The following is a 16,991-nucleotide window of genomic DNA, read 5'->3' as shown; positions in this document are numbered from 1 at the left end:
GTATATTCTAAAGTCAATCGACTATCTTTGTAACCATTCAGTACATAGTGAAACACCAAACCCCGTGGACGTAGGCCTTAGTGCCGAACCACGTAAATCTGTCTCATTTGCATTTCTGCATCTTACATTCCGCGTTAAACTTCATATGCTTTATATTTATACTTGTTTCTTGATTTATTTCCTTACACGAACATTATTCATGATAATATTCGACTAGACAATGACAAGCCCGAAGGCTTTGAATCGATGAATCGATATAATCATCCCGTTACGTATACGATGTACAATTCTAGAATTAGGACGTATGCCAATATTGTTTGTGAACACTTCGATGGCCTCGACATAATTGTGTTCACACCTATATTTATGAAAAAGAAGAACCATAATAAAACACCGAAAAAACTTACTTCTGTGCCTTAGGCATGTAAGCAGATGGGGAAACACGAATCTTAATTTGAGGTTATCGGCATCGAAAATAACGATGTTACCATCAGAGAAAGAAGCATAAATCAGTAAGATGTTGCTGCATAGGTTATGGCTGCGGGCAATACATCCTGCGGGACCCACTACAAGAACCAACATAGAGGAAGTATGTTACCCACAGTGGTATCAATGAGTATTTGAGTGTCACTATTATTAGGAGGATGAATTGACACCTGTCAAATGCATTCCATCTTGGAAGCATCATATAAGGCTAATTGTGTTTCATGGCATACTAACAAGCGCACTTGGTCGCTGTGAAACTGAACTCTAGTATCAACAACAGGCATCTTTCCAGCTGGATGTTGAACTGTAACCGATTTTTTCTTCTCCCATGGGTCAGTGTTCCATATGAAAAGCTGCAGGATGAGAAATTTTAGTGCCATTAACATAACGAAGACCGAATTTTCCAATTTGAGGAAAGATAACAATTTAACATGATTAAGTTGGAGGAAGAGATCGACCAGCGACAACTAAGAAGTGAGAAACTATGACTGACGAATAAATGAATAATGTAACTTGCCTGACCATCGGCACCTGAAGATAACATGATGTTGAGGTTGGACGAAAATGCTAAACCAGTTATACGCTTTTGATGACCTCTCAATTTAATTTTTACCTGATAATGTCAAAACTCACACAATCGAATATAGTAAGTGATTCACAAATGCTGTTGAAGGTTCATAAAAAAGTGATCAACAAATATATTTAGGCGTTGATCATACCTACTCCCATCAGCACTACAAAGCATTGTAGTACACCAACGTCTAGGAGCTTCATAGTCAACTCTGGAACCCATGTTGTCATACAACCATGCCTTAATCTTCCCATCCGTAGCCGTTGAAAATATGAACTGTAAAACCCACTTGGTGTTTCAAGATAATAGGTATTATATTGTCAAGATAACGTGTATTATTTACTTGCATGCGTTTTACCTGAGTATTCTCCTTATGATGGGGACATACAGAATAAATGGGTGTTTCATGGCCTTCAGAGTTATATAGCTTCCGCCCAATCATATCCCATACCTGTTATGCAGTTTTCCATTTAAAGATGAGTTTATGAAAAATTCAATGAATTGAGGAAAAAATTTTCTCGTAGTATTGTTCTCACCTTGATCAGCTTATCATCTCCACACGTTACCATGCATAGCTGTTTGTTTGGGTGACAGAATGCTGAATCATTTACTTTACCAGCATGAGCATAAACCTGTAAGAATACGTAGAAAGTCAAATCTTTAGTTTCAATTATTATCAGCTTAATAAGATAGCAAAAGAAAAAATCAACAGACCTCCGATTGCACGAATTAAAAAAAATCAAAATCAATTTCATGGAACTGATCAAAACCTAACTTCAACATACGGTTCATCAATAAAAATAATTTTTCAGATGAGATGTGTAATCCTTGAAATGAAGACTCATTTCTAAATCAGTGGTAATACCCCTTAGTTTGAACCCGAATCACATAACCAACTAAATATAAATCCAATATGTTCCATTCAATTCCCTAACCTTCAACTATTATGAGGATATGAACCTAACGAAATCTAAAAGAGAAGAACGGGGATTATGTTATGATACCAACACCACTTTTACAGTGTTTTCCTTATTTAGACTTTCCTTAATTTGTTTGTTTTGTTAAGGTAGTTATTAAGTTCTCTAGAATTGTTGCGCAGGCTTGCAAGCCAAGTAATGTTAGCTATAAATACTTGAGTCTGTTAGTTTTGAAACTTAAGCAAATACAATTATTCTTTCAAGTGTTCTCTACAACTCCCTATGTCTCAAAACTCTTCTCAATTATCTCCTAATTCTCTATATTCTCAACTCAAATCCTGCATTCACCCGTTAGTTTAATTCTTTTGATATTTGTTAAGGTACTGAACCATAACATCTGGTATCAGAGCAGGTTAGATCCTTCTCAAGAAAAAAAACCCTAAATTGTTTTTTTTTAGCTTTCGCTTGCGATCATGATACTTACTGATGAGGTTAATCAGCTTACAGCTAAGATTAACACCTTGAACACAATAGTTATGGACTTTATGCAAACTGTTATTGATACTTCTGACAATGACGATCAAACGAAAGCTGCTATTATAGATGCACTGATGAAAAGAACGCAAACTCTACATAATACAAGTTTGAAGACTATCTTGGATAATCATAAATAATAGATGGCTACTATAATGCAGCAGAACACACAGAATATCAATACTATTGCTGATACTGTTACCCGTAATATGGCATCACTTCTCCTTGCACGTTTTCCTCTCAATACAGGTTTGAATGGAAACAATGGTAACATTGGTACGCCTGGAAGTAGTGGTTCTGGTGGCACCAATGGTATGCCTGGAAGTAGTGGTTCTGGTGGCAACAATGGTATATTAGGTTCTCCTATACCTAATAATTTGAAGTTTCCTACTTTTGAAGGGACAGACCCAGCTGGTTGGATATTCCAAGCCGATCAATATTTCCGTCTTCACCATACGGCTGAAAGCTTAAAGATTGATATTGTTACTTCTTATTTCAAGTGAGACGCTAATGCTTGGTATAGGTGGGTTCATAACAAGCTAACTAATCCTACATGGCTACACTTTTGTTCACTTGTTCGTGAGCGTTTTGCTGATAAGAAATTTTCTAATCCACGTTTGGCGCTGTCAACAATTTCTCAGCAAGGTTCAGTACGTGATCATATTCGAGAATTTGAACAACTTATTAATTTTGTTACTGACGTGCCAGACGATTATATCATTGATATCTTTATAAGATCTATTAAAAAGGAAATTCGATATGTTGTTGAGGTATTTGAACCACCAACGTTAGCTGCAGCTTTTATGAAATCCATAAAACAAGAAGATGTGTTACTTTCACACTCTTCTTTTTACAAATCTGTTGCGAGATCAAATCCATACAGACAATCATCTCATTCATCTGGCACTTCATCTGATAATACAGCTAATGCGCCTTTTAAGAAGACTACAATTCCCTCTGGAGTTAAACGTCTTTCTTTAGAAGAACAACGACACAGATGTGAACAAGGTCTTTGTTTCAATTGTGAAGAACAGTATAAGGCTGATCATATTTGTGCAAAACCATTAACTTCTATATTATTAATTCTAGAGATGGCTCCTGAAAAAAACTCTGAAGGTGACGAAGAAACAAAAACATCTGACACAGAAGAGATGATTACTCCTGCAGCTGCAAATCAGATGCATTATGAACCCACAATTTCGCTTCATGCTCTTACTGGCTCTTCATTCCCTAACACTATGCGTGTCACAGGTTACATTGCAGGTCAACCACTTACAATTTTACTTGACTCCGGTTCAACTCACAATTTCTTACACCCTACAATAGCTAAGAGATGTGGCATTTCAACTAAGTCAATTAAATGAATGTTCTGGTTGGTAATGGAGGAATTCTACAAACTCAATGACTTTGTTCTTATATTTCTATGAAATTACAAGATTATCAGTTCACTACTGAGTTTTTCTTATTAGAATTAAGTGGTTGTGAGGCAGTACTTGGAGTGCAATGGTTAAGAACTCTGGGTAATATCTCTTGGGATTTTGAGAAATTATACATGAAGTTTACTTCCAATGACCAAGAATATACCTTGGTGGGTAACAAGTCAGCTTTGATTTTGCTACTTGATAGTATTCCAATGCAGAAGGTCTTTCAAAACACTCAATGTTGATTTCTGTTTCAATTAGTCACGCACTCACCTGCTTCGGAGGATAACTCTCAGGTAAACACTGCAGTTTCAGATTTACTCTTACGTTTTTCTGATTTGTTTGCTTCACCAACTGATTTACCACCTCAAAGAGAGCATGATCATCGTATTCCCTTACTGCCTAACTCAGCACTAGTGAATGTTCGACCATATAGATATCCTTATTTTCAGAAAGAGGAGATTGAAAAAATTGTTTCGGAACTCAAAGACGCAGGATTAATTAGAACTAGTTCTAGTCCTTTTTCATCCCTGTACTCTTAGTTCGCAAGAAAGATGGCTCTTGGCGTATGTGTGTGGATTATAGAGCACTTAATAAGGCTACTGTCAAATATAGATTTCCAATTCCAATTGTCGATGAACTTCTTGATGAATTACATGGTGCGATAATATTTTCTAAAATTGATATGCGATCTGGTTATCATCAGATTCGTGTGCATCCAGATGATATTCATAAGACAGCTTTTCGAACACATGATGGCCATTACGAATTTTTGGTAATGGCATTTGGATTATCCAATGCTACTGCAACTTTTCAAAGTTTGATGAATGAAATTCTTCGTCCTTATCTTCGAAAGTTTGTATTGGTATTTTTTGATGATATACTTATTTACAGCAAATCTGAATCCGAACATATTCAACATGTGAAATTGGTGTGTGAAGCTTTGCGTGCACACCAGATATTTCTGAAACAGCAAAAGTGTGAATTTGCTAAGGAGACAATAAGTTATTTGGGTCATATGGTTTCTTCTGAAGGTGTATCAGTTGACTCTGATAAGATATATTGCATAACAAATTGGCCTCTTCCAACTACAGTGAAAGCTTTGAGAGGATTTTTGGGATTGGATGGATATTATCGTAAGTTTGTTAAGGATTATGGTAATATTAGTGCTCCACTTACCCAATTACTCAAGTTGGATGCCTTTGTATGGACTCCTGAAGCGACTACAGCTTTTAACAAGCTCAAAAAGGCTTTAACTAGTACACCCGTTTTAGCACTACCAGATTTCACAAAAGAATTCAGTTTGGAATGTGATGCATCTGGTAATGGTCTTGGAGCAGTGTTAATACAAGATAAAAGGCCTATTGCTTACTATAGCAAATCACTTTCAGGTAAGAATCTTAATCTTTCAGTTTATGCCAAGGAAATGTTGGTTATAGTCACTGCAGTCAATAAATGTCAATCTTATCTACTTGGTCGACATTTTAAAATATACATTGATCATAGGAGCCTTAAATACTTCTTGGAACAGCGTATCTCTTCAATGGAACAGCAAAAGTGGCTGTCCAAATTACTTGGTTATGATTATGAAATCATTTAGCGCTCTGGAGCTTTAAATATGGCGGCTGATGCTTTATCTCGTGTTAATGATTGTCAATTAATGGCAATTATTACACCTATATTTTCTGGAATTATTGACATTGTCCAAGAATGTCATAATGATACTAATTTGAGTCTTCTCATTGAAAAGTTACGTGAGCAACAAGATTGTCCACCACATTACACTTATATAGATGGAGTTCTTCGCTATAAGAACAGAATTGTGGTAGCCTCCACATCTTCATGGTGCTCTAAACATCTGGATGAATTTCAGTCAACTCCAACTGGTGGACATGCTGGATATATGCGTACTTATAAGCGCCTTCAACAAAAAATTTATTGGTCAGGCATGAAGAAGACAGTTAAGGATTATATAGCTTCATGTGATATTTGTCAACGCAACAAAGCTGAATCCATTTCTCCTCCAGGATTACTGCATCCTTTATCCATACCTACTGATATTTGGTTAGATATATCTATGGATTTCATAGATGGTCTTCCACCATCTAATCGAAGAACATCTATTCTAGTTGTGGTGGATCGTTTGTCCAGGTATGCACATTTTGTGGCTCCTATACATCCTTATTCAGCTGATACTGTGGCTGAAGTTTTTGTTCGTGAAATAGTTCGCTACATGGAATGCCTAAGAGTATCACAAGTGACAGGGATTCAATTTTTATGAGTCATTTTTGGGAAGCTTTCTTTTCACTTCAGCACACTCAACTTTGTAGAAGTTCTGCGTATCATCCTCAATCTGATGGCTTAACTGAAGTTACCAATAGAACTTTAGAGTGTTACTTACGTTGTTTTGCTGGGATTAAACCTAGTGATTGGCTGAAGTGGCTACCTTGGGCTGAATGGTGGTACAATACTAGCTTTCATACAACAATCAAAATGAGTCTTTATCAAGTTGTGTATAGCAGACTTCCTCCAACAGTTTCAATATATATTTCTGACTCTACTACTGTTCATGTTGTGGATATAGTCTTACAAGCTCGTGACCAAGTTTTGATGATTCTGAAGTCTAATTTACAAGATGCTCAGTCAAGAATGAAAGTTTATGCTGATGCACATAGAACTGAAAGAAGTTTTTCAGTTGAGGATTTGGTTTTTCTCAGACTCCAACCATATCGTCAGACAACTGCAGCAACTTCATCTTTTTCAAAGCTTTCACCTAAATTTTATGGACCATTTAAGGTCTTCGAAAAGATTGGAACTGTGCCTTATCGATTGGAGTTACCTCCTTCTAGTATAATTCATCCTGTATTTCATGTTTCACTCTTGAAACTCAAGCTTGGTGTTTCTGACATTGTACAGACTGAATTGCCTGTTACAGTGGATTATGAAAGTGGGAACCTGAATCAATCTTAGATCGTAAGATGTATAAGAAGCGCAATGTTGCTGGAACCAAATGGCTCATCAAATGGCGAGGTCGTGCTACTGAGGAAGCAACATGGGAGGTTGTTGATGAAATATTGCTGCGATTTCCAGAGTTTCAGACTTGAGGACAAGTCTTTTTTCAAGCAAGGTGGGATGTTGTGATACCAACACCACTTTTACAGTGTTTTCCTTATTTATACTTTCCTTAATTAGTTTGTTTTGTTAAGGTAGTTATTAAGTTCAACTAGAATTGTTGTGCAGGCTTGCAAGCCAAGTAATGTTAGCTATATATACTTGAGTCTGTTAGTTTTGAAACTTAAGCAAATACAATTATTCTTTCAAGTCTTCTCTGCAACTCCCTATCTCTCAAAACTCTTCTCAATTCTCTCCTAATTCTCTCTATTCTCAACTCAAATCCTGCATTCACCTGTTAGTTTAATTCTTTTGATATTTGTTAAGGTACTGAACCATAACAGATTAGGGATTTAAACAGTAACAAGAGGGTTGGGATTTAAAAGAGGAAAAATGGCTATTACAATAACTTTTCTATCTGATGGAAATGAAAAATTAAATGCAACTACATACCTATACCAACTGGATTTGATGAATCCATGTCCATCGGTCTCTGACTCTGCAAACTTGCATATGAAAATGGTGAAACAGAAAATGAAAAAGAAGAGGATGGATACTGAAACTGAAATTGAATAATAGAGATTTTCTTTATAACCAGACCAAACCCGCATAAACTAACCTAACCAGATGAACTAACTTAACCAGGATAGTTAACCTAACTCGACCACGGAAGGTAGGTTAGGCAAAATCGAGTTTTATTAACTCGGTGAGTCACACCGAGTCCGAAACGCACAAATTTGCCCCTTTTTCACGTTCCTAACTCTACCCGCCCCTTTTAAGGAAATAGTGCATTTCCTTGACCTTTCACTCTAACAAAAATCCTCATTAATTTCTATGCTCAACATTAATGTTTACCCCAAATTAGGTATTCTTCAGCGATGAGCCTTGACCAATCGATAGAAGATAAAATTGTTCTGCAGTTTTAAATAAAGCATTTACAGAAGAGAAGCTTAAAAAGATAAATAATGGCAGATTAGGTTATAAGGAAAACGGAGACATAATACATACAATGATACAAGGTTGATTTAAAAAAAGAAATCAAAACCAAACAGTACATAACTACATACACAGATTTTGAAGCATTAAACAAATAAAAAGTGGGACTTCAGAGATAATTATGAGATAGACGATGATGATAATGATACAACAATCAGAGTAAGTAAATTAAACCCAAATAATTGAAGGGCAAAAAATAACCCTGATCTTCTAACATAGTCGACCTGTCAAGTCAAACAAAGCCTCATCAACTAGCTCTTCCAGCACTTCTCCTTCAATATCATTGCCAATACCATCTACTTCCAACCTCATAAGTTCAACCCACCCTCTTCCTACGACTTCTTTTCGCACTACCGTTTCAACCACCAACCCATTATTGTCTCCATTTCCCCTTGAAAAACATTTTGATTCGTTTGATAACCATTCCTTCACTCGGCTCCAAACTTCTTCCATAATCACTGATTCACCTATAGATAGGCTTTTACTGGAATTACTAGACATTCTAGTCCATAAACTTGTTTCTGTTCCATAACCAATGATATCCATTAGCGCTGTGTTTACACAGTCGAATAATAGTTTGTGATTTGATCTTAGTTTCCTGTTCCTGCATTTAGCCCCATACGTTTGCTCTTTGACCTCTACCTGATTGAAAAATTTGTCCAACACGGACGGGTCCAATGGGCACTCTGGTGAATGCCATCTGGTGAAGACATTATCAGAGTGACCGTTCCAATCTAGGGATGTGGATGACAGTAAAGACTGAACAAATAAAAATCTTTCTTGTTCTTCCTCTGCCTCAGAGAGGGGTGGACAGGAATTAAGGGGATCAGTCGTTGCTACATCTGAACAAGAATCATCCCACGACAATGACCTAGCTAGTGATCCAATTGGTGGAGATTTAGAGATCAGATTAGACTTAAAAGAGCGAGGAAGTGCAGATTCACCTGCTGGAGAAATGGTTGCAGCTTAAGATTAGAGTGATATACAAGGCGGGAAAAGGCAGAAGTTCCAATTTCACTTGATAAACAATTTTTTTTAGTATAATGCACAAATATAATGTGTTCGCGAGAAGTGAGCAACTTACCTTGGATGTCTGATTTGATATTATCATAAGACATCGTCGAGCTAACATCATGTTCAAATGGTCTTTCCAAAACTGAAATAGGACTTGGTTGGTCCTGGTTCTCACTTCGACTTCCAGAAAACCAAGGTTTAAACGCACACGATACAGCCTATAACAAATGTTAACGTTTTTCTCCATTAGGTATATATAAATTATTGAAATAACTAAAGCAATACATTTTCCAAGGTGACGGTTGGATAACCTTTAACTAGTCGCAGGGTTAGCCAACTAAGCAAGAATTCAACTCAGAATAATTGTGCACTTAAGTGCTATTTATAATAACCATATTCAAAGAGCTGCTTTTAAAGGATTTAACAACTGAGCAACTCCCAAAATGAAAAAGGTGAAAGTTCAATTTCTTCCCAAACAAAGAATATAAGTAATACGAGATAGCGAGAACTTTGAATTACCTCATTGGAGAAGATGCCTTGATTTGGTTCTATAACAGAAGCTGGTGAGGTGTTGTTGCAAAAGGATCCTCTAGGACTTTGCACTGAGAATCCTTCAGCACCAATGTTTGTTACAGATGGAGGAATAATGTCACTTGCAATATCAGGGATGGACTTCTTTGCAACAACTGGTAGTTCAGCAATGGCAGATTGAGGTTCTTTGTCAGAACCACTGCCAAATGATACATTCAATTTCTCCTTAATTGTTTTTTTGTTTCTCAAGAAAAACAAACTCGACACTTTCCCCTTGAACGATGATTTCCCATTCTTTGACTGTGACACTTCATTAGAAATACTAGCTTTACTAACTGGAGGATTAGAAACTTCATTCACCAACGTGGTACCATAGACCGTAGAACTTACAGGGAGAGATCTCGACCTTACTAGATTCTTACGAGAATCTTCCCCACCATGAATGTTGCCCGTAAAGATCGCCAAAGATGACAATGGGTAACTCAGGTCCTGTTCACCACCACAGGACTTGCTAGTTGGGACACACTGTCTTCCATCAGACCCAACTTCACCAGATCTTACTGATTTATTCACATCAGACAGAGCAAGCATCTCACCTAGTGTACTGGAGCTTCTCCTAACTTGCCTTTGTTCTTGACCTATTCTGTTTGATGCAACCACAGCCCACCTTTCTGAAAGTCGCTTCTTTGCTTCCCTGCAAACTGAAGATTCTGGAGACAAGGATGCTCTACTGAAGGAGGACGAAGAGTATGGACTACCAAATCTATTGCCATAATCCCATGAATACCTTGAAGTTGGTGTCACAACTTCTGTTTCAGAGAGGTTTCCCTCCTCTATGAATTCATTCTCTGACCTATTGAAGGAGCTTTCATCTCCAACATATCCATTGGAAAATACAGAAGAATTTACAGTCTCTTCCTTCTGCTGGCTATCTACACTTCCGCGCATCTGTAGTGTGATTTCCATAGCCACTTTCCTTGAAGACCGCATCTCATCATTCTCAAGTTCTTCATCAAAATCGTTACTCTGATGCTGTCTTGGTGATAAGGGAAGTGAAGAAACCACAGCCTTGATATCATGAGCCTTACCGGGGCTAGGTTTTAAAACCACAATCCGGGTTGGTGGAGCAGAATGGTCAGTGTTATGATTGGTGAAAGGAGAACTCCACCCAGGATTTTTTTTACTCCATCCATTTGCTTCATCTACCTGATTTTGTTTCTTTGCAGGTTTCTCGCTCTTCCTTTCAAATCCTACATAACCGCTATTTTCCATTGTTCTAGATGGTTTAAGTACCGTGATGCGTTTCGTCTGAGAAGGTGGGGGAATAGATTGTAGTTCATTTAGATGATTCGAGAACACAGAATTTGGTTCTTGCAATAACTTGAGGAACAAATCTTTGTTTGAACTCAAGAACTCCAATGCCTCTTGGAACTCGTTAGACTGTCGATGTTTTTCGTTCATAGACATGCGCTTTGCTTCAATGAACTTCTCACGAACTAGGGCCATCTTTTTCTCATCTTGCCTTTCTTTATGTCTTCCCCTCTGGGGCGATTTATCTTCACCATAACAAGATTTTGGAGAATTTTGCCAGACTTCGTATACATCTTTGTATTCTAAATGATCCTGGTATGGGGGAATCTCACTTGGCCTTCGCCTATCCAAGAAATCATTATCTTGCTGCATATATCTATTTGGTGTTCCTGGTTGCGAAAAAGCATTTCGGCAATAACCATTTGATTGACTTCTTTGTGCTGCTGAGTTTGGCTGCCGCTCTGGGAGCGTATCAAGCCCCATCAACTTGGCAACGACACTGGGTGGATTCTGCTTACACCCATTTTCTCTAGACATTTCTTGTGCTATAAGCGTCTTCATGGGTGTTCCATTATATTTTGTATTTGAAGGAGACCTTTTCAACTCACATCCTATCTGCAAACATTATTTGAGTTCTTAGTCAGCAGTGAAAATCATACCAACTGAAGCTTCTGAACATCAAACATTGTTCTATGAAGTTGGTTGCTTTGCTGAAGAAAAAATATGAACTGAGATTATTGAGATTCACGAACAAGAGTTAACTTTGCTTACTTGCTTCTCCTCTATCTGATCTCCTATAGGATCCAACGTCTTCTTTATCACTTCCGGTCGACCCCTAGGAGCTAGAGAGCCAAAAAATCAACCATTTCGAAATTGGTATAATCACAAGTATAGTGTCGTTAAACTATCATCTCCTTAGCACATGCTTCACGTTTCTCAAATTTACACTAAAAGAAATAAAATCAGAGATGAACTGATTTCATGGTTGCACAGCTGAAGGTTTCAAATTTAACAGAAGTCTTTACTAGAAAATAAGAAACCTCAAAAAATGTACTAGAGATGAAAATTGTGAAGTGAATTTGGGATGCAAAGAAAAATCTCACCATTTTGATGTTCTTTATCAATGAGAAGCTTGTTCCCCGTCATGCCAGGCCCAAAATCAAAGAGATTAATCATCCTACCCATGCATCCAGGGAAAGGCGTTTCAAGATCTGCTCCTCTTATTTTCTGAGTACTATTCATCCTAAGTTCCTAACTGATAAGGTAAACATAAAACCACAAAACTAATCGGTTATAGCTTCTATAAAAACAAAAAGCAAAACATAAACAAATTCGAGACAGAATAGAGACTTACAAAACCCTAGATTTCAGATATATTGGATCCGAACATTGACCTCAAAATCAGAAATTGCACATAAAAGCAGATACAAAATCGACTAAAAACCCTAAATCAATGAACCTACATTTATAAAAAATGCAAGAGGAATTTTTGAAAATTATACAAGCTACAGTGATACAAGATGACAGTAGAAAGATAAGAACTAAATTAAAGCCACAGAAAAAATAAAAAAAGAAAAATCTATGAGTTTGAAAGTACAAATAAGAAAAAAAAAGTTGAATTTATACTTTCAAATGAACAATCAATCAGAAAATTTAACCAACTAGATTCCAGCCAGCCAGAAAAACAAAAAGCTGCACAGAATAAGAGAATCTAATTCTCAGTAAAAGTTAATAATACGAATGAGTTTCGAAAATCGAGATCAAGATGAAATAGGTAAAAGTTGTAACTGATGATAAAGAAAGAACAAACAACCAAAAGAAAAGAAAGACAGCTTTTTTTAATCCTTTAAGAGGAGGATATACGAAAGGTGTCTTATTAGACCTTATTGTCTGAAATGATCTTAGAAGTTGTAACCAGTGAAATGTCGACGGAATCTGACATTCCGGTTTATTTAGTATAAAGAGAATAATAATACCGGATAATATGACTACCGGTGCGTACTGTCACGATCAGGTCAGATTTTTTATGCCAGAAATCTTTACTTTAATTTGTTTTGTGAAAAAACTGAGGATAAAGGTTTTGAAATCTTAGTATCAACGACTTTCTCTTCACGGACTTTTTTTTTTTTTTTTTTTTTTTTTGTAAATTTTTGTTCGATTGAAGGAGGAGTTGTTATCGTGAAAGGAAAGACCAGAGCGGAGAGAGAGTGGGGATTGAGTGAGTGAGAGAAAGAGAGAGGATATTCATGCCAAATTATTTTGTATTTTTATTTTATTTTTGCTCCATAACTCGGCTGTTGAACCTGAATCGAGTCTGATGATTTGGTAGGTCAATTCCAGTGACTCGGTCTAAGTACCTGCCGCTTTATTAGATTTTCTGTTAGAGGGAGAGCGGAAATCATAAGACAAATGCTATCCCGCAAAAACCGCGTTTTTATCGTTGGATGATTAAATCAATGGTTAGATCCACATTCAGAAAAGGACCCATCATTTTCAGGATATGACCCACCATTTCTCCTAAAGAGTTCAAGATACTTAGATCTGGGTTTTAGCATGATCTAACGGTAAAGAAGCCGCTTTAGTGGGATAGCTTCCCGCAAGGTCGTGCGGGATAGCATTGCTCGAAATCATAATCATCTCGTTAATAAAGAACCCCATAAGTGGGGGATATGTGAATTAATCGGGGGATATTGATTAAAACAAAATATGACTATTTTGAAGTTGTTTGCGGGCAATATTGACTCGCTGGTTTTCTGGTAAAAAGTGGTGGAGGAGGCAAGTGCTCGATGAAGCAAATCGTATGAACCTTTAAACAAATGTACTGTACGGGAGTACTTTGAGTTCGAGAGACTAATCTGTAGGACTCTGGTCTAAACCAGGTCACACGACCATCTGGGCTTCTCATGCCAAATATTAAAATATCATTATTTTAATATTCTCAAAATATTGGTCGCACGAGCAAAGTTCTACTTGCTCATTCAAGCAAAATCGAGAGTTTCGGTCTAGATCAAACTCTTCCGAAAATCCAAAATACTGCTCAAACGCGCACCAGAAAATATCAAAATTCTCATAAGTGAGTCACGGGAAATATGGTGACACAGGCATGCTACCTTGACCGACCAAGGTCGGCTCTTTGGCTTGCAAAAGCCGGTCCCACATCCTTCTATGGTTTGACCTAATTAATCTTCTCTAGTGCATATTGGGTTCAAACTCTTTCCAAACAACTTGGAATTTAATCAATCGGTCATCAGTTGGTCCCACGACTACCAAGGGTCGGTTTCATACCCCTTGGTCGGTCCCCTCTCTCTTCATAATTAGGTTTTACCACCTAATGCTCAGACGAGCACTATTTTAATAATGATTAAACGAACATTTAATCATCCTTTCACCGTTCTAAAAAGGACTTTGGTGCATACTCATTCGAGCACCTGGGCGCTACATGGTCGGCCCATCATCCTGTGTAGCCGGTTCCTCTCACTCATTAGTTGATTTTCAGTAAATAATCAATTGATCAACAATCAATCAAAATTAGGGTTTCAAACCAAATGCTTTGCAAACCATAATTCTGAGCAAGTTCAAACACTAATAATTTTATGTTGATCCAGCAATCAACATCTTAATTAATTAAACAATATTCGGTCCAGCTACCAGTATTTTCAATTAATATTTTATTTGGTCCCGCTACCAATAATTCATGAACCGAGCAATATTGCTCAAACGAGCAGTATTTGCTTAAACTAGTAATATTTGTTTTGCTCATCTATAACACTAAATTGCTTAGGTTAGCAGAATACACGATTAACTGGGTTCAAAACTCATTAATTCAACTATCAATTGCTCGACCGAGCAATATTCCTCATGTTGATTCAATTATCAACATTCGAGAATTATATTGATCCAGCAATCATTATTCTAGTTCATATTTAATGCTTGGTCCTGCTACCAACATTTTTGCTCGACCGAGCAACATGGTTCGAACGGACGACCATCCAACATTTCTGATTCTTCATTCGATCAGAAATGAGTATTCTACATAATTCAACAATATCTTTGACTTCATGTCGAATACTCGATATATCAAAATAAGTCCTTGATCGAGCAATCTCATCGGACGCTCAATCCAAATTATCAAAATATCATTATTACCTCGACTGGTAAAATGATATATCATAATTCATCAAGATTCAACGTTTTTCCATTATTCTGTCTCAACAAACACCTTATGCTCAATCCATGAGTCTCAGATCATACCACATTCGTTCATTATGCTCGACTCATTAAAGCTAAGAATCATCGTTTAGTCAAGTCAACAACTGACTAATTAAATACACGTCCGCCTTGCAGACGCCACATTCGTGAAACATCAGTCATGTCACATGTTGGGATATTCACTAGGATTTTGGTGTGGCGACCTATGGCACGTGTGTACATCCACGATGAGAAATGTGAGTAAGTCGTGCAAGTAGTTGAGGGAGTTAGCAAAGTAGTAGATGGACAATCAACCAAGTCCTCGCACGACGTGAAACTGGTTTAACCACGATTTCCCACTTTCCCACTCTTTCACTCCAGTAACCGTCACACTTACTGGGATCATTATGTCTGTTATTCTTACAATATAAATAAGTTTCTGAATCCACGATTGGATTGACAAGAATCATCGTCTAACCAAGAATTCTCATCTAAACAAATAACTCTCGACATTGCAGAATTTAGTCAATCAATCAGAAATTACTCGAACAAAAACTCACTTGCAGAAATATCCAACACATCCACAATCCTCGATCATCATTGATATCACACACTTCTCAGCTTCCCTCCTACAGATCGACCCTCATTCCTCTTTGTGACCGAATTGACTCTCGAACTCAAAGAACTCTCGTGAAGTGCATCTGTTTGAAAAAGGTTTAAGAAATTTGCTCGTTCGAGGAGTCTCCGCCCGTTTGCTCGAGTCTCCGCTTTCCTAAAAAACTAGAAAATCGTTTTCACCCATTAACATAAGCATGTCAAGAATTATGAGTCAAGATTCATTTTATAATTAGTCCTCGAAATATGACTAAGCTTAATGTGCATTTCATACTTTATGAATTTCGGTTAAGAACAATTTATTGTTCGCAATCTAAATAGTGATTCAAGATTATCATTTGAAAATAGCATGGAACAGTGATATGTGTGATGTTATTCGGGACGAATCGATTTAAAGATAAATATAGAACTACTCTAAGTTCAGATATAAGACAATGTAATATCAGTCTTACAAACTGGGAAAACTGTTATAATTCTACAGTCGTAATACATGTACTCGTACACGTAATAAGGTAGCTATATATCAACTAATAGATTTTTGGTATGCATACTCGTATGCACACCTATAAAAGTCTGTGAACTCATGAACCCTGATCGGTACGTAAACGCGTACTAGAAAAGAACTGTTGGTCCCGAAACCGGTTTGGTATCCATATTGGTACACGTACCCGAAAAGTTCTATGAATTCCGAAACTTATTATTGTTGTCTTAGGGTATCCATACTGGTACACGTACTGAAAAAGTTATGTGAACTCCGGAACTCAATCATGTTATAAATTATACATATCGGTACGTACTTTGACTTAAGTGTTCACAAATAGGTTTACTATAGGTACTTTGTACATTTACTTACCATGTCGATTAAATTCATATGCACACATAATTATTTCTCCGAGATAATTAGCATTTGAATAATCTCTTTATCTTTTTATTAAAACACCATAGACATTATTTGATCACATTAATGTGACTAGTTAAGTCTTAAGTGTTTATGAAAAATGCTCGAGCTTATAATTCAGTTGGCTAGATTCGGTTAACCATTCATGAGCCTGGTCTTGTACATGGTCCGGTTACGGTCCTAACCAGAGTGTATATCTTGATTATGTAAATCAAATTCAAAGATTCATCTAACGGTGGATATTGTTTGCTTGGTTCCAAAGGTATCTTAACTTAAACAGTTAAACCTAAAGTAACCTATGCTTTGAATGTCTATATAAGGGGAATCTCAAATAACTGGTATCTTTAAATCCAGACACTACTTTTTGGTGTGTCTTAGTTGTTACTAGAGTCGTCCTC

At 36.9% G+C, this 16,991-nt stretch overlaps 3 protein-coding genes across 7 annotated transcripts; 1 reads left to right on the top strand and 2 right to left on the bottom strand.

Moving 5' to 3' along the window:
* Positions 1-509: 509 nt before the first annotated feature.
* Positions 510-1,626, bottom strand: LOC113315597 (protein TPR1-like). The gene is made up of 5 exons (XM_026563857.1): positions 1,594-1,626; positions 1,416-1,508; positions 1,004-1,099; positions 729-839; positions 510-566 (listed from the first exon to the last, which is right to left on the bottom strand). Exons 1-5 carry the CDS (start codon positions 1,624-1,626, stop codon positions 510-512), a joined length of 390 nt encoding a protein of 129 aa, XP_026419642.1.
* Positions 1,627-2,651: 1,025 nt separating this feature from the next.
* LOC113315596 lies at positions 2,652-5,529 on the top strand. The gene is made up of 5 exons (XM_026563856.1): positions 2,652-2,890; positions 3,032-3,846; positions 3,945-4,028; positions 4,191-4,316; positions 4,472-5,529. The coding sequence occupies exons 1-5, from the start codon at positions 2,652-2,654 to the stop codon at positions 5,527-5,529; spliced, it is 2,322 nt and encodes a 773-aa protein (XP_026419641.1).
* A 2,461-nt stretch (positions 5,530-7,990) lies between these two features.
* Positions 7,991-13,131, bottom strand: LOC113318964. Of its 5 annotated transcripts, none has more exons than XM_026567263.1 (6): positions 12,247-13,131; positions 11,996-12,147; positions 11,664-11,734; positions 9,570-11,507; positions 9,121-9,268; positions 7,991-8,983 (listed from the first exon to the last, which is right to left on the bottom strand). In XM_026567263.1, the coding sequence occupies exons 2-6, from the start codon at positions 12,132-12,134 to the stop codon at positions 8,247-8,249; spliced, it is 3,033 nt and encodes a 1,010-aa protein (XP_026423048.1). In that variant the 5' UTR covers positions 12,135-12,147; positions 12,247-13,131; the 3' UTR covers positions 7,991-8,246. The 5 variants fall into 5 exon arrangements, with proteins under 5 accessions (XP_026423048.1, XP_026423049.1, XP_026423050.1 ...); XM_026567264.1 differs by having other exon boundaries at positions 12,775-13,131; XM_026567265.1 differs by having other exon boundaries at positions 11,996-12,135; positions 12,775-13,131.
* Positions 13,132-16,991: the final 3,860 nt, after the last annotated feature.

This window comes from Papaver somniferum, chromosome 10 (assembly GCF_003573695.1).
Source record: "Papaver somniferum cultivar HN1 chromosome 10, ASM357369v1, whole genome shotgun sequence".
In the NCBI taxonomy this organism is placed as follows: Eukaryota; Viridiplantae; Streptophyta; class Magnoliopsida; order Ranunculales; family Papaveraceae; genus Papaver; species Papaver somniferum.
This window is presented reverse-complemented; position numbering and strand designations above follow the sequence as displayed.